The 25180-nt window shown below is 44.8% G+C and overlaps 1 protein-coding gene across 5 annotated transcripts in view; it reads left to right on the plus strand.

The window, feature by feature from the left end:
- Nucleotides 1-25180, plus strand: part of THNSL2 (threonine synthase like 2) — a 54759-nt gene that overhangs the window by 10505 nt on the left and 19074 nt on the right. For 4 of the 5 annotated variants that reach the window (XM_033952237.1, XM_033952229.1, XM_033952247.1 and 1 more), the window contains exons 4-7: nucleotides 8572-8778; nucleotides 12720-12872; nucleotides 16403-16645; nucleotides 24882-25030. In XM_033952237.1, the coding sequence (XP_033808128.1) occupies nucleotides 8572-8778; nucleotides 12720-12872; nucleotides 16403-16645; nucleotides 24882-25030 (752 nt within the window). The remainder of the gene's footprint in view (nucleotides 1-8571; nucleotides 8779-12719; nucleotides 12873-16402; nucleotides 16646-24881; nucleotides 25031-25180) is intronic. The other variant, XM_033952220.1, reaches the window with a different exon arrangement.

A 25180-nucleotide genomic window follows, 5' to 3' on the forward strand; every position in this document is an offset into this window, starting at 1 on the left:
GCCCATCTAGTCTGCCCACCTTAATGTCCCTCCCCTACCTTTGCCCTGTGAAGAGATCCCATGTGCCGATCCCATTTGGCCTTAAAATCAGGCACGCTGCTGGCCTCAATCACCTGCAGTGGAAGACTATTCCAGCGATCAACCACTCTTTCAGTGAAAAAGAATTTCCTGGTGTCACCTCGTAGTTTCCCGCCCCTGATTTTCAACGGATGCCCTCTTGTTGTCGTGGGACCCTTGAAAAAGAAGATATCTTCCTCCGCCTTGATGCGGCCCGTAAGATACTTGAACGTCTCAGATGGTTAATGCTGTTGTAAATTCTTATATTCCATCTACCATGAGTAACAGGAAATGCCTTTGGAGCATCCATCTAGTATGTTGGTCTTATTCACTTTCTCAGCTGGAGCTAAAACAGTGTGCTTCTTTACTGGTAGGCCTTGTAAATACAGGGCAAAGTGGACTTTGATTTAGTGCTTTTTCAGTGGCAGTTCAAAGATGAATTACGTTCAGGCACAGTCCTGTCCCTGGAGGATTTACAATCAAAGCTTTTTTTTTCTTGAGGAACCGGAAGGTTAAGTAATTTGCCCAAGATCACAAAGTGTAACAGTGAGATTTGAACCAAGTTTCTACGCTTTACTATCCACTGGCGGGAGGCATGAACCAGATAAGGGACTGGCCCTGGGCACAACAGCTCGAGAGCACAAAAAGCCTAACTCTCAGTTGGAATGAATCACAAGTCCTGTCCATCGGAACAATGCCTCCCTGAACCACATGTTAACTTCTCAGCCTTACAAGCCACCTGCTTCTTCTGCGCATTGTGAAGATTGGGAAGGAAGACCAAAAGACCTCATTTGCAGGCTTTAGACTTCGTTTTAATGTCATTTGTGCAGATCTTGGGTGCAGATAGTATTTCCCCCACCACAGCCTTCTGAACGTTGTGTGCAGCTTTTTGCCAGTACTAGTCCGGTGCTAATTGGCTGTACCACTGGCATTAGGTTTTGAACATTGGCCTGTAGTTCAGCTTTCAAAGTAGCAAGAGTGTATTTTGCTCTTACCACTGTGCTTTTTTCTCTACATGGCCACTGGCTCAAATGAGTACTTTTTACAAACCTGCACATGCTAGGGAGCAGCTGTAAATCCCAATGTTGATATATTGGGGGAACACGTGCATTTCCTTTCTGAGATGAGGCATACATGTATAGATTGTAGATTGGCTGAAGCCTTGCCAAAACCATGTCAAACCACACCCCTTTGCAATCTATACTAGTGGCCCACCCCATATCAATTTTCCATTGGCATAGCTGGCTGGGATCTGCAAGCCCCCTCCAGTCAAAAACCACCTCTTGGCAGAAACACTTATTTCCTGTGCAACCAGCAGCAATGTTCCCAAGCCACTGCAGCCCCACCCCTGCGCATGCTCAGTTTACGCATATGTGTGAGGCTGGCTGTACCGCTGGCTGCGTAGATGCTTCTGCTAAGAGGAGGTCTTCAGCTGGTAGGGCCTTCAGATTTCTTCCAGCTCAGGTATTTTGTTTGATGGTTGGGGGGGGGAGGGAGAAATATAGATATCTGTATTTACACAGATATTTCACATACACATGTGAAACTCAAATTTAGAAATCCAGCATTCACACATGCATATTTTCTTGATATGTAGTAGATCAAGAGTGTCTCCAAGGATAAACAAGCCAGCCCCCTTTCTGGCACTCGACCAGGGAGATGATCCTTTGGTCCGCTGGCTATTCAAGTGACTCTCTAGTCTAGTGGATGCTATTAAGGAATTGAAGCTGGAGGCGCAGCCTTCTACTTCCCAGTGCATGGTCATGAGTAGCTCCAGTGCTCAGATCTCCTTTTTTCTAGTGCATCTGAACATTACTACCTTAGTTACTGAGCAGTGGGAGACCTTGGAAGGCTCCTTAAAGATCGCAAAAGCTATGTCCAGGCTCTAGTCGATGGCCCAGAGTTTCAGCAACTGTTTAATCAGCCGAAGGTAGACTCTGTGGTGGCCTTGGTTACCAAATGCATGGCTCTCTTAAGTGAGGGAGGAGTTATGCTGAAAGATGCGCAAGATCACAAGGTGGACATGGTTTTAAAGAGACAATTTGAAGCTCTAGCTCTGGGAATCAACGAGGTGGCAGCAACTTTGTGTGATGCACAGTCCTGTCACACCAGATTGAGACAGGACCTCTCTGCGGAGGAGGACATCTACCACCAGTTAGAAGGGGTGGATTACGAGGCAGACAACCTATATGACCTTATCAGGGTCATGAGCAAGGTATCAGCATATGAGGTCTTTGCTTGCAGAATGCTATGGATCTGGCAGTGGGCAGACAATTCAGCTTCCTAGGCAACCTTAATTAGACTGCCTTTTATGGGGATGGATTGCCACCCTAAGTCTCTGCTAGAGAACAGGCTTTACCAACCCCCAGGAGGAAGTAGAGGTAATTTTCTTTCTTCCTGCTGTTCTTGCCAGTACACCTCCACCCAGAGATCTTTCTAAGGTTACAGATAGTGATCTAGCAACTCCAGATGCCAACAGCCCTCAGGGTCTTGCATCAATCTACTCTCCATAAAGTTCCAAAGAAGCCAAATTGACAGCCGCACCTCCACATATTGGGGGAGGCTGTCGGCATTTCGGAGGGAGTGGGAGAAATTCTCTTCAGACCAATGGGTGCTGGATATCATCCGGGTGGATCACAATACCAAATTTTATCATCCTCCTGTGGATTTGTTCTTCGATTCTCTAGCTGAACAACTGGAAAAGGAGGCCAAAATCCAAGCCACACTTCAAACGCAGGAGGAGAGAGAGATGCCAGAACCCATGAGGGGAGGGGTGTAACAGCAGGCGGCCCCTACCATTGGGTGGCCCTGGGCATTTTGCTGGGCTCACCGAATGATAACTATGCCACTGCTTGAAGGGCCCCCTCTCTCCTCAGATCTCAATGTGCCCTTCAGTCGCTGAATCCTGTAATGGTGCCCTAGCTACGATTATTTTTAGGGGCAGGGAGATGGAGAGGGGCAGAGTGTGGGCACTGCAATTAGCAGATTTTTATCTTTCAAAAGCTGGCAGCCCTATTATTTCCCTTACAGTCTTCCATTTCTCTCTCTCCTTCCTTCACTTTCACAACATTTCTACAGGTCATTGAAGGAAGAAAAAGAGAGGCTGGGTCGTCATTGTCAGGAAGATAAGGGAGAATGAACCTATCATAAAGTCTGATGCTTTTATTGGTCAGGTTAGAGGCATAAAGGGGAAAAAGAGAAGAGGTGGGAGCAATGGGATACAGGTGAGTGCAGGTTAGGATTGAATCTTGGAAGTTAAGAGAGAAGGATTGAGAACAAAAGAGGGTACAGAGGGGAAAGTTTAGGGTGGTAAAAGGGGAAGAGAGGTAGGGTCAGGGTTGGGGCAGGATAGAAAAAAGAGGGGAGTGAGGTAAAAAGAGGGGAAGGAGAGATTGGTAGAAAGAGGGAAGTTTAGAGCAGTGTTTTTCAACCTTTTTTGGGCAAAGGCACACTTGTTTCATGAAAAAAATCACGAGGCACACCACCATTAGAAAATGTTAAAAAATTTAACTCTATGCCTATATTGACTATATATAAAGTAATTCTCTTGAATAGGAATCAAATAAACACAAAGAAAGTATTTTATAATTACTTTATTATGAAATATTAAGTAAACAGAATAGTGAAAAATTATAAAATACTTTATTCAGTGCGAAACCTGGGCCTGTTTGGCTGAACACAAAGCTGATATTCTGGCTGGAATCGAAGAAAGACACACACGTAGCTCTTCGTCAACAGCCGTTCCCTTCACCGCCCCGTCACCGTCACCGCCATCCCTTTCACCGCCCCGTCACCGCCACTGCCATCCCATTCACCGCCCCGTCACCGTCCCCGCTGCATCCATATAAGCCTTAGTACTGTAATATTTAGCTTATTCCTTTCTTATAAATCAAAGTTCCTGCTGCTGAACTAGAGAAAGAGATGTTCAGCTGGCAGGGCTTTGTTTATAAATTTTTATCAACACAACTAATATACTATTTTATCCTAAAGCAAAAAATAAATAAATAAATATAATTTTTTTTTCTACCTTTGTTGTCTGGTTTCTGCTTTCCACATCTTCTCATTCAATTCCTTCCATCCACTGTGTGTCTTCTCTCTACGTCTTCCATTTGCTGTTACTGTGCCTCTCCCTTCACCCCCCCCCAATTGGTCTAGCACCCATCTTCTTCCCTCCGCTCCCCCATAGTCTGGCATCTGTCTTCTTCCCACTCTGTCTTCCACATTTCCCTTTGGGGTCTGATCCTCTCCACCCTCCTTCAATGTCTGTCCTATTCCTTTCCACCACCACCCTTCCCTCCCTCCTTTACCATCTGTTCCTTTCTACTACCCTTCAGCTTCTCTCACGTGGCTTATCTATCTACCTTCCTCCCTCTTATTTTCATGGCACGTTACAATGTAATTTGTGCAAGCCACTGGAGCCTGCGAGCTCGGTCCCTATCCCATCCCCACAAACCATCTCGCTTCTGTGCTCCTATTTTCTCCATTTCTAATATCTCCCCTATGTATCTGTCATTGCCCCCCCCCCCCCGTGTCCATATACCATCCCCATGGCATGTCCTCTTTATGTCTCTGTCCCTATGCCCCATGCACATAATTTCCCCTCTTTCTGTTACCTTCCTGTGTCCAGATTTCCCCTATCTTCCTCTTCCATACCAGTGTGTCTCTTCTTTTCAACCCCATCTAGCTTTTTCCCCTCTTTCTTCCCCCCCCCCTGCTTCTAGCATCTGGCTCACCTGCCTGTCCTTCCCTTTCTTTCCTGCTGTGGGTTTTTCTTTCCGTTTTCATCCCCTTGGCCCAGAATCCTTTTCCCTTTCACTCCCTCCTTCCAATTTGAACCGGGAACACGAGCGATCGCACGGTCCCCGCAGCCACCACTCGCCTGCCCAATCGATCCTACTGTTTAGCCAGCTCTCTCCCTTTGCCTCACCTTAGTTTGTAGGTTTTGTTTTTCGGCGACATGCACGCTTTCCCAAAGAGCCACGCACGCGCGGCTGCTCAGTGTTCAATCTTCTGCTCTGCTGCAACTTCCTGTTTCCGGTTGCGTCAGAGCAGAAGATCGAAACTGAACAGCAGCGGGGACCGGGGGAGTCTCATGGGAGCGCGTGCGGGACCCGGCCTGAGGCCTAATCAGTGTCTGCACCGTACGGCAGTGTGCCGCGGAACAGCGGTTGAAAAACACTGGTTTAGAGTACAATAATGGAAGTGTGAAGGGATGCGGTAAGGATAGAAAGAGGGTATGGCACAGGAGAGGAGGAAAAGGTAACGAGATGAGAATGTGGGAAAAAGGGAGGTAAGTGGAGAACACGATATAGCACAGGGGAATGTGGGTGGAGGATAGGAGACGAGTGAGGGGATAAAAAAGAAAGGAAGAGGAAGAAGTTGTTAAATGCAGTTTATGGGCTTCCCAAAATTGTTTGGTGACCTCTCAGAATGTTCACAGCAGGAGTGAATGAGAGAGTTTTTTTTTTAATACATTGTAGACCTAGTGTATGCAGGTATGTATCATGTGTGTTTGGTGTGAATATCCTGAAGATCCAACTGATTGTGGGTTTACTAGGAAAGGTTTGGGTAGCCCTGGACTAGTTACAAGGACATGGAAAGTCTTTAGTAGTACAGTTAACCTGGCAAAAATTCAGGAAAAAACTGCTAATACAAAGAATTGCAGGTATATGTGTCCTAGCTAAAGCCTTGTGGCTGGTTTTGTATTCATATCTTTGAATATTTCCTTTTCACAAGACAGTTTGCATAGCTGGGCATAAATTAGAAAAGGTTTTAGACAGATTCCTGGAGGAAAAATCTATAAACCATTATTAGCCACATAGACTGGAGAAAGCTACTACTTATTCCTGGGAATGAACAAGCAAAGATGGATTTTCTGTTTGTGATCCAGCTAGAGATTTGTGATCTAGGATGTGTGCTGAGCTCTGACCTTGTGTGGCTCATCTTAAATGAATGCCTTTATAAAAGCAGTTAATAACTCCTAATAAATAAATAATCTTATTTCTGTGTTCCTAGAACATGCTGGCTTTTCAGCTAGCATCCCTTTTTATCATGGCTTTCTAGCTGTTGTGTGACACACATACTATGAGGGGCCGCTGAAAAGTTCTCAGCCCAACCTACAAAGTTGGGGCAGTCTCCATCGAGGGCTATATACTTACTCCCCCCCCCCCCAAATTTTTACTAAGCTGCAATATAGGGTTTCTACTGTGTCCAACAGAGCGCTAAAAGCTCGGAGCATTTAGTACCCAGGGCTGCAGTAGAACCTCTATAGTGACTCAGTAAAAGAGGGCCTTGGTTCATCAATTTTCCACTTTTTCCATTCTGTATTTTTCTGATGGAATAAAAAAGTAGAAAATCATTGGACTAGGTGTATAGCCTTCAATGGAGAGACTGCCCCAACTTGTTGGTTGGGCTGAGAACTGTTCAGTGGCCTCTTGTAGTTTAAGTACCAGCTGTGCTGTTATAGCTCCCTCTGGTGTCATTATTGGAGAAGCATGACACAGCTTTCCTTGTGTTGTTATTTAGAGCTGTACTGAATAGCATATTTTATTATTCGACCGAATATAAATAATGGGCATTAAGCTTTAACATAACAAATAATAAAAGAAGCAATGTGAAATCCAAGTGTTAATTTCAGTAGGATTTAGCTTAGTAGAGCTCTGGATTATTTGTATTTGAATTTCTCTGAATATCTACTTATTGTATTTCGCTGAATGCCCAGCACTCTTGATTGTAAACCATCTAGAAGTTGCAAGATTGTGGCGGTATAGAAGAATAAAGTTATTATTATTATTATTAAATCACAATTTGGCTGAATACAAATAACATATTTGGGGCACTATTGGGATCCCAGAGTGACAGGCTGGGTCAGAAACTAGTTGAGTGGAAGGCGACAGAGGGTAGTGAATAATGGATATATGGCTTCTCTCTGAACCACCAGGCCCAAAAGTTTCTCAAATGTGGCTTTTGCCTGTCATAAATCCTGCAGAAAAAGAGTACTGCATAAGTAGTGCTTCACTTGTAAATAGGGAGAAATGTCCCAGAGTTGAAGGTCATACCAGAGTTACAAATCCTTATAGCTTCTCACTTCCTCCCCGGAGCTCATATAAAAAACTGACCCATACAGACCCATCTACCAAACAAAGCTTGTTCTATTCCTGGACAAAATTCTGCATTAAAGTGCAGAGAGCCATGTTGCTGTGGGGAAGTAGGAATCTCCCTGCAAACATCACAAGATTTGCCAAGCTTCCAGGAAAAAGCTCTTGATGGGCTAGAGACTGGGTGACTGTTAGGGAGAGTACAAGAGAGAGAGTGGGACTGGATGGAAGCTGGTGAGGGGACAATGCATTGTTGTATTTTGCCACTGTTTGACAAAATATGACAGTGTGATCTGAGACTGATTTCTTCAATTTCATAAAATGTTTTATTCACATGAGGGTGTCGAAGGGGAGCAAGAGTGTGGAACGTAGCTCTAGAGCAGGTGGAATGTGGGGAGGCAGAATTTTTGGACAGGCCAATTTTGACTGTTGAGGTTGCTCATGCGCTCTTGGAGATGAAATGGGGCAAGTCCCCGGGATTGGATGGATTTATGGTAAAGTTTTTCAAGCGTTTCTGGCCCATCTTGGTGGATCCCCTGGTGAGGCTCTGACTTAGGGAGAGAGATCTGTCTGTCAGACTTGGATGAGATTTGGATGCATACAAAGAGCTTGGGGATGAATGCTTTGATTGTGAAAATGGATACAAGGTTGGTATCTCCTTCCTATGTCACTCTTCAAAATACATGGCACTGGTTTCAAGAGGTGTTGGAGGGGATGTAGTGCTCAGAGGACATATGGTCATATGTGGTGGTTTTGGCCTGAGATCCAGATCTATTGGAAGTGGGGTTTTGAAATGTTTTCTCAGATATTCCAGAGAAATATAGCACCTGAAAGCTTGTAATCTGGAAGATGAGTTGATGAGGGAATGGCTGCAGCACGAGTGGTGGTAGTAACCTACTGGAAACAGCCCTCCCTACCAGACTGATATTTGGTGGTGGCTAAATTGGACCAGTGGTATGCTATGTATCAGCTGACTGCAATTGTATGCCACAAACGGGGTTCCTTTGAGCAGAAATGGCGTATATTTCAGTCCTGGAAACACAACTTGGGGGGCTGAATATTTTGACGGGACAGGGATGAGGGATTGTTTATTGTTTTGGATTATCTTCAAGGGTGGGTAATGGGGGGGTTTGTATATGTTCTGGGTAGGGCCATCTGCTGTTGCTTGCATTTCTGTGTTGTTTTATGATTTATTTTGATTCACTGCTCAATTGTCAATTTTAACCCCCCCCCCCCCTAAAAAATAGAAACAGTTTGAGGTTTGGAAGAGGATCCATAGTAAAATATAGCAGATAAAGACCTAAATGGTCCATCCAGTATGCAAGTTCCATTTAAGTACTGTGCATATTTCCATAGTGCTGAAATACCGGAATGGGTGCTTATAGGAACTGTCTCACAGAACTTCTTCTTCCCTTAGATCTGATTGATAAAGCCTTCAGTCGGTTCAGGCACAGCAATGTTGTCCACTTGTGCAGGATGAAGAACGGGTTGAATGTCTTGGAGATGTGGCATGGTGTAACTCATGCTTTTAAGGATCTGGCCATGTCTTGTGTGTCACAGTTTTTACAGTACTTCTTGAAGAAACAAAATAACTTCTTGAAGAAACATGTCACAATCCTTGTAGGTAAGTCACGGGAAAAAATGATATGCTATCTTTACTGGATGTATGAATTACTATATACTGGGATTACGCACCGAGATATTGCAAGTCTCTACCCCAAAGACTAAATAGGCTCCTGATGTGATGGGAGGTAAAAAGACTTGTCCAAGATCACAGGGCATTTTAGTACAAGCATTTAGTTCTTTAAAATATCTTAAGTCCTTCCAACTACAGTTCTAGGAATAGTGAGATTTGAACCCTGGTTTCTAGGAATATAGTTGTAAACACTAAGGAGCTCATAATAATTAAAAAAAACCCACGTCTATAAAGTGGCCTAAATGGGTACTTGGACGATCAAAAAGCCTGATCGTCCAAGTACCCATAATCAAAGCTGGTTTTAGACGTATCTAAACCCAGTTTAGGCCTTTCCCCTGCCTCTAAATGCAGAGAGCTTAAAGAGGCGTTTTTAGAGGAGAGGAAAGGGCGAGCGTGGACGGGCCAACTTACACCTAGGCATACAGCAGGTATAACCAAAACATTTGACAGGTTGCCTAGTCGGCACTTGTACGTTTTGACTTAGACCAAGTCAAAACAGGTATAAGTGCCGAAAAAAGGGCCATTGAGCTGATGGCGGCTGGTGTGATCAGCTCAGCGGCCCGGCAAACTACCCACCCCCCCACCGCAACCATCACGGCAGGAGAGATGGCTCATCTCACCTGCCGCGATGCGATCACTCCTCTACCCGAACTGCTGCGACCCGTGGAAGGAGAGTTGCCCAATGTCTCCTGCCGCAGGTTGTGACATTTCGGGTAGAGGAGTAATCACATCGCAGCAAGGGAGATGGCCAATCTTTCCTGCCGCGATGCATCATCCCCCCCCCCGACAACGATCCAAGCAAGAGGGAGCCCAAGCCCAAGCCCTGGCAAGCTGCGACCCCCCTGCTGACATTGAGCCAAAAGGGAGCCCAAACCCTCCTGCCCCGTGGCACCCACAAACACCCCCCCCCCGACTGCTGGGCACGATGGACCACTGTTCTGACCCAGCAGTGGCAATTCTTATATTCTTATGTTCTCTCGGTTTCTTGCTTAGTTTTGCCCGTTGGCATTCCAGTCAATGCTGCCTGGTTCTTTTTTTTCCAGCAGGTTCTTTTATGCGCACATGCAAATATATAAAAAGAGGCATAAAAACCTCTTTCTTGCTTCTCCCCATTTCTGATGCTGCAGCCTGTGCCCCTGCCTGCTTCAGACTTCCCCTGACTAGCCTGCTGTGTTAGTTCAGTTATCGAAAAAGAACCAACCTTAGAAAGAATATAAATATAGGGCAAGATCAAAATTCTTTCAAACATTAAGATTAGGGCTATGATCACTGTATAGTAATTACCACAGGGGAACAAAAAAATATATAATGTACCCAATATATTCAAACAGTGCAAATATTGTGACGGTAAGTGAGGGTCCTCAGTTCACACAATTCCTAAAGACCAATGTCCGTTACAGAGAGTTGTTTAATATAGTTCAACCCAACCAGGTAAAATCACATGGAACATCCTAAGACCTCTCACTTTGTTTGTGTAACCACGTGTATAAACGAAAATGTTCATTATTAAATAAGTCAACTGGATGCCAGAAAATTAATGCAAATGAAAGAAAAAGCCACACTTATGGATGAGTCATAAGACGCTACCGCCTCCACATCATAGGCATAAAAACTTTCAAAAATTCTAATGATGAATCACTGAAAATAAAGTTATGACATCAAGGTTCAATTTAACACCGTCAATGATCATTTCATGGCATGCTGCCGCTTCTTCAAGACCAGCATCAGCCTACAAGAAATAAAACCTGTGTTTAGGATACTGGAGCAACCAACGTGATTCAACTTATAATGAAAAAAATACTCACTGTTCAGCAGTATACTCTCTGCTTTCTGGCGGTACCATCATGTCATCTTAGCGTCCTAAAATATCCCATGGGAACCAATCAGATAGCACACTCTCCTGATTGGTCCCTGGGATACTGGACAACCAATAGCAACAGGCTATGGAAGCTTCATTCATAAAGAAAACAGCTTCCTCTGGACCGACTCCATCCTTTTTATATCTTTTTGAAGGTGCGGTCCCCAGTTATGCATTGGCCACCATGCACACAATGCATAAAGTCCCTTGAATATCAAGTGATGAATGTTTAAGGGGGCTATGTGCAAACACATTTACCTGGGTAAATAGCAATTTATGCACATAAATCACTTGAAAATTGTTCTCCTCGATATAGCTAAAAGTGTGGAGGGGCATAATCGAAAGGAATATCTAAGTCCGTTTTCGTCTAAGTTGCAAGTTGTCCAAAGTAAAAAATAGCCTAGGACACATTTTCGAAAAATACATCCAAAAATTTTTTTGTTTCGAAAATCGTCTAACTATATGTCCTGCCGATCTGATCATCCAAGTCGCTAAATCGTCCATCTTTATACCACATTTTTGTTCAACTTTTCGTCCAAGTCAAAAATGCCTAGAACAAGCCCTGTTGGACGTGGGAGGGGTCTGCAAAGTGATGGACCGAACACCCAGACATGGCACCTAAATAGTGGGGTACCTTACAGGGCACTGCTGTGAACTTCACAAAAAGGGTGCCATGTCTTTTCCTCACTACAGCTCCCTTATAGGTCATGGTGAACACCCCAAACCACCTCCAGAATCCCCTAGACCCACTTATCTACCACCCTAATAGCCCTTATGGCTGCAGGAGCCACTTATATGCCAATAGAAAAGGGTTTTGGGGGTGTATAGTTGAGTGCACATGTTTCATTATCAATGCAGTGATTACAGGGGCTTTTGGGCATGGGTCCTCCTCTCCATGGGTCCCTAACTCATCCCCAAGATGGCTGGATGACTAGGCTTTCCTATGCCAGGCTGCCAGATGATGATGATCTTGAGGCTGAATTTTAAAGGTGTGATTACAATTTTTATGAGGTTTGGGGGATTGGTGATCACTGGGGTAGTGTGTGTGTGTGTGTGTGGGGGGGGGTCTGTTTTATGTGTTTGCAGTGCTTATCTGGTGACTTTAGGTAGGTTTTTGTGACTTAGACCATGTTTTAAATGGTCTAAGTCACAACGTCCAAGTTCCGTCGATCCTGGGCTGTATAACTTTCGGTTATACATGCTGTACAACTAAGTCTAAGCCAGCCCACGTCCCACCCAACTCCCGCCCTCGACACTCCTCCTGAAAAGCCCCGTTTAGCTTTGGTAATTCAGCGGCACTATGAAGGCCTAGGTCATTTAGAAATACGTCCAAAACCCATTTTTATTATCGGCACTTGGGTGTATTTTGACAATGTTCGTCCAAGTGCCGACTTAGGCTGGTTTTTGGACGTTTTTCTCTTTCGATTATGAGCCCCATAGTGTATGTAGTTTTAGCCACATTGAAAGAGGCATTCTAGAGGTCAAGGCTAAAATGGGGGAAGTAAAAGTATGTATATAGATCTCACGTTCAATTTTATGAGTTGATTTTTACAGCTAAATTCTATTTGCACAGGAATCCCTGGGGGAAGATTAAAGCAAAAAAAAAAGGAGGCATGCAGCTTCCCATGATTGTGTAATCATGGCCTCTAAATCCAGCCAGTAGATATTACCAAAAAGGTGAGACTTCCCTCCCTTTCCTGCTTTCCCAATAGTTTTGGGAACTTCCCTTCCCAGCATCATCAGCCTTGGCCAGCCTGTGAAGCTGGGAGAACGGTATAGAAAGCTTTATAAATAAATAACAGAGCAATGACCCAGGAGTAGATGAAGAGGTGAAGAATTAATATCAATAGGGAAAACATACAAGAAGCCATCAACTGTGTGGTCTATATTGTTGCTTATTAAGCCGTTGACAATAGTGGCAAACTCATGCTGGTAAGCTTAACAAAGTTATCAAAATGTCCTTTGAGCCTGGGAATTAATGCTTTTTTCTCCTCATTGCTCTTTGACATAGGAACTTCTGGAGATACTGGCAGCTCAGCTATTGAAAGCGTGAGAGGGGTGAGAAATATTGACATTGTTGTCCTGTTACCACATGGTCGCTGCACACAAATTCAAGAGCTGCAAATGACAACTGTAATTGAAGAAAACGTTCATGTGTTTGCTGGTTTGTAATAGTATTATATACCACTAGTATTTTAGCCCGTTACATTAATGGGTGCTAGAATATATGTCTGTGTGTCTTTATTTCTGTCTCTCTCTCACTCCCGCTGTCTGTCTCTCCCTGCCCCTGTGTCTTTCTTCTTTTCTTTCTATCTGTCTCTCTCCCTGCCTCCTATGCAGCAGCTTTTCTCTCCCACCACTTCCCTGTGCAGCAGCCACAGCAGGATTCACTCCCCCTCCATTTCCCTCCCCCCCCCACCACTTCCCTGTGCAGCAGCAGCGTTTCCCCTACCCCCCTTTCCCTTCCCGCGGTCTGGCCGGCTCCCTTAGTCCCTTCCCGCCCCCCCTTCCCTTCCTGCGGTCCCGACTAGCCTTCCGATTCCAGCAGCGTCTGCAGAACTCTACACACTGCTGCTTCGGTGCCTTCAGTAGAAGCCCCGAAGCAGCGTGTGTAGAGTGCTGCAGATGCTGCTTGAATCGGAAGGTTTCAGGACCCGCAGCCCTTGCCGAACCCGAAGCGAGCTCTGGGTTTTGTGTTATTTTTTACACGGGCCCAGCAGGAGGAGAAGCCTATAGTATTTCATTGAAAAATCAATCTTTGCTCTTTAAACCACAATGATTGAGTCAAGTCCCCACCCCTTGAGTTGTTAACCTTTAATAAAACTACATATCTATGTTGTTCGATAGAATGATTGTATTGTAACCAGTGCTCGGTCAGAGGTGCTTCCAATCTTTTAGTTCTAATAGTGCTCTGAAATCCAAGTTTTGATCTGGCGAGAGGTTTGTTCCATGTAATATAGGCTACATGGGCACACAATACAATATATGACTCCCTTTGAAGTACAATCAGTGTGTGAGTATAAAACAAACTTTTTTTGACTGGTATCTCAATTGATGTGGTTTGAATCGCTAAATGACAATTACTGCAGTGAGCACATTTTAAGTGCCCTGGATTAGTTTCCTGTTCAAATTTGGGGCTCTTTAACATTTTCCCTAGATTGCAATTATGTGTATATGCAAATCTAGAGAATTTGCACAATTGGGGGTGCACACTGAGAACTCAGAGGGCCTTGCTATATACCTTTTCCAGGACAAAATATGGGGGGGCAAATGTGCTTGTGTATACATATGTAGATTCACTGGTTGTTTTCACACTGACCTAGCTGTTGGAGCACTGAGCGCACTTATTTAGTTAAATAAAATATAAAGGTTGCAATATTTTAAAAGTAAGCTCTTAAGCGTAACCTTGTTTAGAATATTTTACCCTTAAGTTGTTAGGTAGGTGCTCCATCTGATGACATCACCTAACAGCAAGAATACACATTCCACTGCACTTGGAGAACACTTGCTGCAAGTGAGTAACTTCACTATATGTCAAGGGTGTCAAACTCAGGTCCGAGGGCCTAATTTGTCAAGCAGGGTAATTAAATTTGGCCTGCAAGAAAATACCCTTTTCCTTCCCTCCCTCCATCTCATTGTCCACCATCTCTCGCCTGGCTTCCTGGTCTGACCTTCAAAGCAGCCTGCAGAGGATCGACGGTTGGCTGTAGCGATCTTAGCAGGCTGCCATAGTCTCTGCAGCACGTTCCCTTTGCTACGGTCCCATACATCAGAGGAGGGGTGGGACTGTGGCAGAGGGAATATGCTGCAGAGGCTGACAGCAGCCTGCTAGGATTACTACAGCCGACCGGCGATCCTCTTCAGGCTGCTGTGAAGGTGAGATTGGGAAGCTGGAGGATGCTAGAAAGTAGGGGGAAAACATGCAGGCCTTCGGGGGGGAGGGGCTGGTGTAGAAGTACACGGAGGAAAGAAAGGAGGGGTCCAAAAAGACGTGCATATGCCGGACTGAGGGTGGTGGGGAGGGGAAGAAATAATGGGACTAAAAACAGAGGAGAGGGAGAGAGATGGTGGACAATGGGATGGAGGGAGGGAAGGAACAGAAAGGGAGAGAAGTTGGACACAAGGGATGGTGTGGAGGGGGGATATAGATACTGGATAGGAAGGTAGTTAAGAAGAGAAAGGGAGAGATTACATTACATTACATTACTGACTTCTATTCCACCTGTACCTTGCAGTTCTAGGTGGATTACATCAGAAGATAACTGGACATTTCCAGGAAAAATTACAATTTAGGGAGCTGGTTACATAATTGGGTCTTGGGGAAAAATTACAAGATAAATAGAAAGTTAAGGATTACATCAGAAGAAAGCTGGACATTTACAGGGAAATTACAGTATAGGAGACTGGTTACATAGTTGAATCTTAGGGGGGGAAATTACAGGAGGAGTGGAGAATTGAGGGGGAATTTTATAGGGGAGGGGGAAGGATAAGATAGGAGTTAAGATATCTGGATAAATTTTTTGAATAGCAGGGTTTTGATTTCTTTTCGAAATGATTTGAAGTCACTTGTTGCTGTCATGGTGGACCCTGGAGTGGTGGGGAAGGAAGGAGAGATGCTGGATGAAAGGGTAGTTGAGAAAAGGAGAGATAGTGGATCTGAGGATGGTGGGGGTCCAACGCTGCAACTGCGGGGATGGAGACAAAAAAAAGGGAAAGATGCCAGACCTCCGAGGGATGGAAGGCAAATGGAAGTGATGGACAGAGATGGAAGATGGATGGTTAGCATAGAGAAGGAAGAAAACGACAAATGGGCAGGAGACCCTGGCAAGCGAGTTATCGGAAGACAACCAGATCCTGGGATCAACATGATTTGAATAATGACCATACAACAAAAGGTAGAAAAAATAATTTTATTTTCTGCTTTGTGAAATGTGTATCCTGCCAGAGCTGGTGTTAGCAAGCGTGAGTTAGGACCAAAAAGAGAAAGGAAAAGTCTTTTTTAATTATTTTGTTTGGAGAGGTTGTAATACTTCTACTAAGACTAAGGAGTTCTTTTATTAAGGTGCACATTTAGAGTGTGCTGATCTTTAGCACACGCTAAATCGATTAGTGTACCTTAACAAAAGGACCCCTAAGTATCTTGTTAAAAAATTTGGCCCACGACTTAGCCTATGTTTTAGATTTCGTCCCCTGAGTTTAACACCCCTGCTGTACGTGAAGAAAAAGGGGAAGAAACCACAAGCTTTGTAACGGCCTCCTACTGTGAAGTTATGGCTAACATGGTCATAACAGTAGCCAGTGCTACTAAGTGAGTAAAGGACATCTTTATTTACATAAAGATTGATTCTGTATGGACATTATGAGCCATACAGCATTCCATTATTTTAAGTACCTAAAACTGCCTGTGTCCCAAAGAGGAACCCAGAGAAAATCATCAGAAAATTAGAAGAGCAAAGTACTCCCGACTGGTTGATTTTGAATGAAAATGGTGTTCCTCAGTGGGTACTGTTGGTGTAGAAATGGATTTCATTCATTTGGTATGACAGGAATAGAGGTCACATATTAAGTCTGGACACAGGCGGTCCCAGCGAAAACATACTCTTCATAAAATTATTGTAATTTTATTTTTAACATACAATAGGCAATTTCAAGAACATTACTGTATTTCATCCATTTTTTTTTCTCTTCCAACAGCTGAAGGGACTTCAGATGACCTGGATGTAGTGATAAAGAAACTGTTCGCAGACAAAGAGTTTGTCGGAAGACATAACTTAATGAGTCTGAATTCTGTGAACTGGGCCCGGATTATGATACAGATTGCCCATTTCTTCTATGCATATTATCAGTGTGCTTCAGCTGTGGAGACTGATGATCCGTTGCCCATTGTGGAGGTGGTTGTGCCCACAGGTGGAGCGGGAAATATTACAGGTTTGGAAAGTAAAGATTGTTTTGATTTCTAAAACGCATTTGATAAAGCCCATACTGGCCACTTTGAGGCGGACCTTCTCATTTAGGAGAAGTCACAGTGTTTCAATCATTTGCTTCAAGTGACTTGGTTGGCATAAACCTCATTAGATTTAAATCCAGTATAGTAAAGCTATGGGCTCCTTTTACGAAGCCGCATTAGCGGTTTTAGCGCATGCAGATTTTTAGCGCATGCTAAACCTGCGCTATGCGGCTAGAACTAACGCCAGCTCAATGCTGGCGTTAGCGTCTAGTGCAGCCGGCAGTTTAGTTTGCGCTTTACACACGTTAAACCGCTAACGCAGCTTCGTAAAAGGAGCCCTATGAGCTTCACTTTTTCTGTGTGAATAAAAAAAGGGTTGTATTAGAGAATTTTCAGGCTGGATGATATACACAGCCCTTCAAAAAAGACTTACAGTGCTTATTTTCTGCATAACTCTGTATAAACTTGAACAATTTCAATAAAATTTGGCATATATCATCCTGAATATATTTGTAATAAGCCAACTCACACTGATTACCTCACCTAAATGACTTCACTTTGGTTCTTCAACTGTCACGATGTTTTCTTCTGTGTGAACTGATCTGGCTCTGCTGCTTCCTGATTGGTGATCAGTTGAGCACATTTCTCGCAATTTCTTCAAAACATGTTCTACACTTACCCTCTTCCATTTCATTTTTTTGGGAAACTCTTGCACTAGTCTATAGAACCATAACAATTTCCATATACAAACTTTTTTTTTTTTTTAAACTTTTATTAATTTTCAACAAACTTTTAATAAGGATCAGATACTCCTGACTGAAAACCATGTTTAAAGCAAAATGGCATCTGCTTGTTTCATGACAATAATTGCTAGGTGGTGGCGACATTGTGAGATGAGCTGGCTGGTGTGAGTGTACGCTAATTGCAAATTTATTCAGGATATACAGTCAGTCCCTGTTTCTACCTTTAGTGTCCCAACGCACCCCTCTCTCTTCCTCAAGAGTCCCAACGCAACCCTCTCCCTCTCTCCTGAGTTCCAACGCAACCCTCTCTCTCCCTCCCTCCCTCCATTATGAGCCTCCTCCGGCAGATGTTTACCTTCTTCTGATCGGTTCCCTCCTCCTTCCAGCCGCATTCATTTCTCTGCACAAAGCTTGTGGGTGGTGGCTCCTATGCGTGTCCTGCGGCTGAGCCAGAAGCCTTCCCTCTAACGTGGGAGGAGCTTCCTCCGATGTTAGAGGGAAGGCTTCCAGCTCAGCGGGTGGTGGCTCCTATGTGTGTCCTGCGGCTGAGCTGGAAGCCTTCCTTCTGATGGTGCCTTCCCTCTGAGGGGCCTGAGCCAATTAGGACCTTAGGCCTCTCCCTGTGCATCATATGATGTATCAGGTCAGGGCCTAAGGCGACATTGTGCAGGAGCTGAACGAAGGAGCAGGAGGGGAACCTTGCTCCCGTCATAAAGGTACGGGGTAAGGGTGGGTCAGGCAGAGGGGGCAACGGCGGGGGTGGTCCGGACAATGGGGGAGAAGACCCAATGGCAGGAGGGAGTGGGCATCCCTCCTGCCATTTCTAAAGTTCGGGGAGGGGAGTGATGGTGGGGGAGGCCGATGTCAGGAAGGAGGGAGCTTCCTTCCTGCCATATTCGTGTAGGGGAGCAGTGTTGGGAGGAGCATCTTGTGGCAGGAGGGAGTGGGCATCCCACCTTCCATTTTTTGGGTTCGGGGAGGGGGGAAGGGAGGGAGCGTTTTGTCAGGGGGAGGGGGAGGCTTTTTTTTTTTTCTTGGCCAGATATTTTGCATGTGTAATTCACGCAAAATATCTGTGCCATTTAAAAAAAAAAAAAATGGCAGAAGCCCTGACAGCAGTGACAGGAGGCTGCTTCTCCTGTCATTACTGTCATGGCTCTGCACCCACTCAATCACTCACTGAGTGATTCAGTCGGCGAGTTTGCATGCTAATGATTTGCATGCAAACTAGTTACCCTGTTTCCCCGATGGTAAGACACTGTCTTATTTTTTTTGGAAGGCCAAAATATGCTCTAGGGCTTATTTTCGGGGGGATGCCTTATTTACCCATGAAGAAGAGGGAGCCCATGTCCTCCTGGCCCTGGCGACCCCCCCCTAGTTGTTCGGGTCAGGAGGGAGCCTAAATCCTCCTGGCCACGGCGACCCCCTAACCCCACCCCGCACTACATTACGGGCAGGAGGGATCCCAGGCCCTCCTGCCCTCGACGCAAACCCCCCTCCCCCCAACGACTGCCCCCCCCCCAAGAACCTCCGACCGCCCCCCCCAGCCGACCCGACCCCCCTGGCCGACCCCCACGACACCCCCACCCCCCCTTCCCCGTACCTTTCTGTAGTTGGCCGGACAGACGGGAGCCAAACCCGCCTGTCCGGCAGGCAGCCAACGACGGAATGAGGCCAGATTGGCCCATCCATCCCAAAGCTTCGCCTACTGGTGGGGCCTAAGGCACCTGGGCCAATCAGAATAGGCCCGGGAGCCTTAGGTCCCTCCTGGGGGCAGGGCCTGAGGCACATGGTCGGGTTGGGCCCATGTGCCTCAGGCCCCGCCCCCAGGAGGGACCTAAGGCTCCCGGGCCTATTCTGATTGGCCCAGGCGCCTTAGGCCCCACCAGTAGGCGGAGCTTTGGGACGGATGGGCCAATCCGGCCTCATTCCATCGTTGGCTGCCTGCCGGACAGGCGGGTTTGGCTCCCGTCTGTCCGGCCAACTACAGAAAGGTACGGATAAGGGGGTTGGGGGGTCGTGGGGGTCGGCCAGGGGGGTCGCGGGTCGGCTGGGGGGGCGGTCGGAGGTTCTTGGGGGGGGGCGGTCGTTGGGGGGAGGGGGTTTGCATCGAGGGCAGGAGGGCCTGGGATCCCTCCTGCCCGTAATGTAGTGCAGGGTGGGGTTAGGGGGTCGCCGTGGCCAGGAGGGTTTGGGCTCCCTCCTGGCCCCGAACAACTAGCGGGGGGGGGGTCACCAGGGCCAGGAGGACTTGGGCTCCCTCCTGGCCCGATATTGTCGGGGAGTTGGGGAATCGGCGGGGCAAGAGGGCTTGGGCTCCTTTTTGCCCCGATCGTGTCGGGGAGTCGGGGGGGCAAGAGGGCTTGAGCTCCCTCTTGCCCCGATCGTGTCGGGGGTGCCAGGGACCACACGGAGTCACCCACCGTACCACCCGATTCGGGTAAGCGCAGGTATCGGTGGGTGGCTTATTTGCGGGGGGGGGGGGGGGGGGGGGGGTGCCTTATTTTACATTTTTTTCTAAAAAGGGGGGGATGTCTTATTTGATGGCCCTGCCTTATCATGGGGAAACACGGTAGTAAATCAATCGCTGTTTAAAAATCAGCAATTGAGTCGCTTTCTTTAGTGAATCTGGGCCATTGTGAGGGAGTATCTAACAGGGGGAGTGGTAGCATCCTATAGACTCTCTCACACAAGGTTTCACTAATACATTGTTTTCTTGTTTTTGGCAATTCAAAAGCCCCATTCTGTGATGATTCCAAAGCAAGTTGTAGAAAACCCACATTTGGGTAAAATACCAGAAGAATCAAATTGAATCTTCTGCTTGAAAATATCCAAACCATTGTCATCATTATAGGTTTATGCCATGAACCTTGCCACACAGGAAGCATCCAGGTTTTTGAATTCCTTCATGATCAATGGTAAAAGTGTATCCAAATTTCATACTCTGCTCAGCATATTTCCTTTTGATGTTAACATGTTGAACAATTAATTTAATCAAGGATATCATTTATTCTAATTATACCTTTCTTTGTTGCTGGGATCCCAGGTGGTTTGTAACTTGCAGAGATGAGTTAACTTGTAGAGAAGCAACAAATGTTGAGAGATGCTAAACATGGAAAAAGAGATGAGCGATGAGTTGGTCAGAGGCTTCGATATTCAAGGGAAATATTTGGATATTTCCCTTGGCCACAGCTATTCAGGTGTATTCATTAGCGTTATGTGCATAGTGCCACTGAATATCCTTACCACTTGGAAAGTGCCGAGGTAAAAAAAGGCTAAAGAGAGGTCAGGATCCAACAAACAAAGGGACAAGACCAGCAGACACATAACAACAGTATGTTTAATACATTAGATTAGAGGTTCTTAAGCCAGTCCTCCTATTCTTATTTATTTATATTCCGCGCTATTCTCACAATAGATTCTAGGTGAATAACAACTATGAGCGTCAGAGCAGTTACCGCCGCTGCGGGCTAAAACCTGCGCTGTGCGTTCGTAAAAGAGGGGGATTGTGTCCAAACAAAATTATTCATTTAACAATCATTAAAAATAAAAGGTTTTTTAACAATTTTCTAAAGATGCAATAAGAAGAAACTTTTCTTAGCGCGGTTGAAAGATCATTCCGAAGCTCTTTTCCTATAAACTCAAAAAGATTTGTTCATCAAAGATTTCAAACAACCATATGAACTTATAGAATAGCCAAGCCTCAATAACTGTTTATACAGGGAAGTAGAGCTCTATTTATTGGGAAAGTTATATACTTCATTAAACCTTCTGGTCCCATTCCCTGCAACAATTTATATATAAGTACAATAAAACCTTGGATTGCAAGTAACTTGGTTTGCAAGTGTTTTGCAAGACAAGCAAAATATTTATTAAATTTTAACTTGATATACAAGCAATGTCTTGCAATACAAGTATTTACAGTATACACATATCATAACTGAGCCGATGGTTCTTCTCTCTCTGACACTGCAGGAGTGTAGTGACTGTTCTAAATGAGCGAGGTCTTGCAATAGATGTATGTATAGTATTTTGTATTAAAGTTTTTGCGTTGTGGAACGAATCGTCTAAGTTTCCATTATTTCCTATGGAGAAATTTGCTTTGATATATGAGTGCTTTGGATTACAAGCATGCTTCTGGAACGAATTATGCTCACAAACCAAGGTTTTATTTTATAACCAATCTAAAATTTACTCTCTTTTCAATCTTCAACCAATGTTGATTCAGACGAGGAGTATCCTGGTCATTTTTTTTTTTCTCTAAAAATCAAACGCACAGCTGTATTTTGAAACAATTGCACCAATTTTTTTAAAATTCAGTGTAACACCACAATATAAAGAATTAGAGTAATCCAAATGAGGCAGTACGATAGCTCCTCAGGACACACCCAGCCAGCCAGGTTTTCAGGATTCTCACAATGAATATGCATGAGAGAGATCTGCATGCACTCCTTCATAGTAACATTGTAAATGACGTCAGATAAAGACCTGAATGGTCCACCTAATACTGGGTCATTGACCATAGAAGTCCACCCAGTACTGTCCTTAGGTTCCAACTACTGGGGTTATTGTTGAAGGTCAGTACCTTAGATTCCAGCCTAGCTGAATCCTCTCATCATTTGCAGGATACAGACTGTAAAACTCTGCCCAGCACTGTCCTCAGGTTCCAAATTACTGGAGTTCCCGCCAAAGCCCTCCCCAGCCCATTCTAAACCACATTGCCATATACGCAGCACAGACCATGTAAATCTTCCTAGTACCAACCCTAGTTCTTCAATTTATACTGTTCATTTTCTAATTAGAGAATCAATATGTTCATCCCATGCTTTTTTGAATTCCATCACTATTTTCATCTCCACCGCCTCTCTTGGGAGGACATTCTAGGCATCAACCACATTCTCTGTGAAAAAAAGATTTCTTAACATTATTTCTAAGTCTGCCACCTCATAGCCTCAATTTATTCCCTCTAGTTTTATCATTTTCTCTTCTCTGGAAAAGATTTGGTTCTATATTAATAACTTTCAAGTATTTAAATGTCTGTATCATATCACCCCTATTTCTCCTCTCCTTTAGAGTATACATATTCAGGTCTTTCAGCCTTTCCTCATACCTCTTTTAGCACAAACCCTGTACCATTTTTGTTGTCTTCCTCTGAACCACTTCAAGTCTTCTTATATCCTTAGCCAGAAATGGTCTCCAAAACTGAACATAATATACTCCAAGTGGGGCCTCACCAACGACTTGTACAGGGGCATCAACACCTCTCTTTATACAGCCTAGCATCTTTCTGGCAGACACCGCTTTCAGCCTCTCACCACCCAGCACATATGGCTCCCTCAGATTTCTACTCCCCAAATGCATCAATCTGCACTTCTTTGTATTGAATTTTAGTTGACAAACAGACCATTCTTTCAACTTTTGCAGATCTTTTTTTTTTCTTCATATTATCCACTCCCTCTGGAGTGTCCACTCTGTTACAAATCTTGGTATCATCTTCAAAAAAACAAACTTTATCTTCTAACTTTTCAGCAATGTAGCTCACAAACATATTGAACAGAATCGGCCCCAGCACCAATCCTTGAGGCACTCCACTACTCACCTTTCCTTCCACTGAGCAAATTCCATTAACCATCACCTTCTGGCGATTGTATGCAGCTCTGCCTCATGCATATTTAGTATAGATAGGCTGAAACCCAGACTGGCTGGGTGTGGCCCAAAGACCAGGTTGAGATCCACTGTATTCTCTAACTTTGAAGGTGATCGCTGAATGCAATGAAGTGAAAAGCTTCAGTGCTTCTAAGTCTGCAGCTTAGTCACACATCTGTAAACTGCACGTGCAGTTTTACATGCTAAACCCAAAAATGGTCACATATAATTAAAGAATAAGGGGGGAAAGTCTTCAACTATAAATACCCCAGCTGATGTTCAAAACCAGTTAACTGGCTGGGAACTGCCCCCAACCAGTTAACTCACTTATTCGCACTATCTTGTCATTTGCAGTTAACCTTTTCCTATCGTAATAAATTTTACGTTACGCTGGTTCCAATCATAATTATTTTAGCAAAGTTTTGTATTATTCACCGTTATCATTTACAGCTATTGTAAACACAATGGCCCAATAGATGGGACAAATGATAGGTAGAATGTGTACTGTATGTCCCATGCCATGGGACATACGATGGCAACGACATTTTTTGGAATGTCCCGTCATCCGGGACACACGATAGGAAAAGGTTAATGCCACTCTTTAAGCTAGCTATGTTGGGGGCATTCTGGGGGTGGAGTCCGGTTACATTCTAATATTCAGACGAAACTGGCCTGGCTCAGCAGATTAATAAAACTGTATAAATAGATGTCCTGTTTTTATCCGCTAACCCATAGCCAGCTTACTCTGAATATTAACTTAACCGGCAATGCGCCAGTCTCTTTTTAAAAAAATGGAAATGCAGTGCTGAAGTCCAGACATTGAATTTCTGGTTTTAGTGCTAGTGGCGGAACTTCCCCCTAAAAAAAAAATAAAAAACAAACGTTGTCTGCTGCTGACTGAATATTGGGGGTGGGGAGGCTGTTTTATGGGATCTCCCCATATAGAATAGCACTTATTGCTTTGATTTTATTTATGTGCGTAAGTGTACACTGACTGATTTAAATGTCAGAACTCTGTACATTTATTTACTTTAAGTGGCACATACCTATGTGAATTCGGTTATAGAACTGCCCTTAAAGCAGGGCTTGGTGAACCCTAGGTGTCAGGTCACCACGTTGTTTAAAAAAATCGGATCTGGCTTAAAGCAAGGTAGCAGGTAGCTCAGCTGGCACCGCAGAAAGCAAACACCAACAGACCAACAGCGATGAGCTGCCTTCTCTTCACTCTGTCTCTCCCAAAGCAGAAAACCCGTCATGCATATCTCTCTCTCTCTTCCCCCCTCTCTCCCAGGGCCAGGTCCGTAGTAGAGGCAAGCAGAAGGAAAGGAGAGCAGCTGCTTGCCAGGCAGCAGCCTCCTCTTCTGCTGCTCTCTTGCTCGCCCGGTGCTGAAAAAAGAGGGCGAGAGGCTACTGCTGGGGGTGATACCAAAGCTGCTGCTGGGGCGGCTGGATAGGTGACGAGAGACTTCAGGCTGCAGCTTCTGGAGGTAGGTGGGTTGGTACACCATCTGCCCACCCCTAGCAACTGCAGCTTCAGCCTCTCTCCATTATCTCAGCAACCACATTGAGCACATTATGAATGTGTGATTTATAAATATGCATAAATAATTCCCGTTGTTCTGAGGCTGGCTCCTAGATTTGTGGACTGACTCCTGGATCCTAAGAAAATTTGTCGAGTCCTGCCTTAAAAGAGTGTTACTAGCAAGAATAGGATTTGAAACCCCAGGTCCCTAGGTCTTAGTCCATTGTCCTAATATGCTACTTCCTCTTAGGTTTTTTCTTATATACGGATGTTTGCCATCAGTGTTTTGACGTTCCTATTTATTTTGGGCTCTAGCTGGATGTATTGCCCAGAGGATGTGTCTTCCGATCCAGCTTGTTGCAGGAGTGAACAACAATGATATTATTCACAGAACCATCCAGAATGGAGATTTCTCACTCTCAGATACTGTCCTATCTACCCTGGCTTCAGCAATGGATATCCAGGTACACTTCATGGGAAGAGTAGTTTTCCCAAAGCTATTTACCTAGGTAAATGGCTGCAGGGCTGGATTTAAGATCTTGACAACAATAGGTAGGACTGGAGAGTTGTGAAAAGAGGAGATTTCTTTCTCAGAGATGATAGTTGATGCTTTC

Source organism: Geotrypetes seraphini, chromosome 1 (genome assembly GCF_902459505.1).
Source record: "Geotrypetes seraphini chromosome 1, aGeoSer1.1, whole genome shotgun sequence".
NCBI lineage: Eukaryota > Metazoa > Chordata > Amphibia > Gymnophiona > Dermophiidae > Geotrypetes > Geotrypetes seraphini.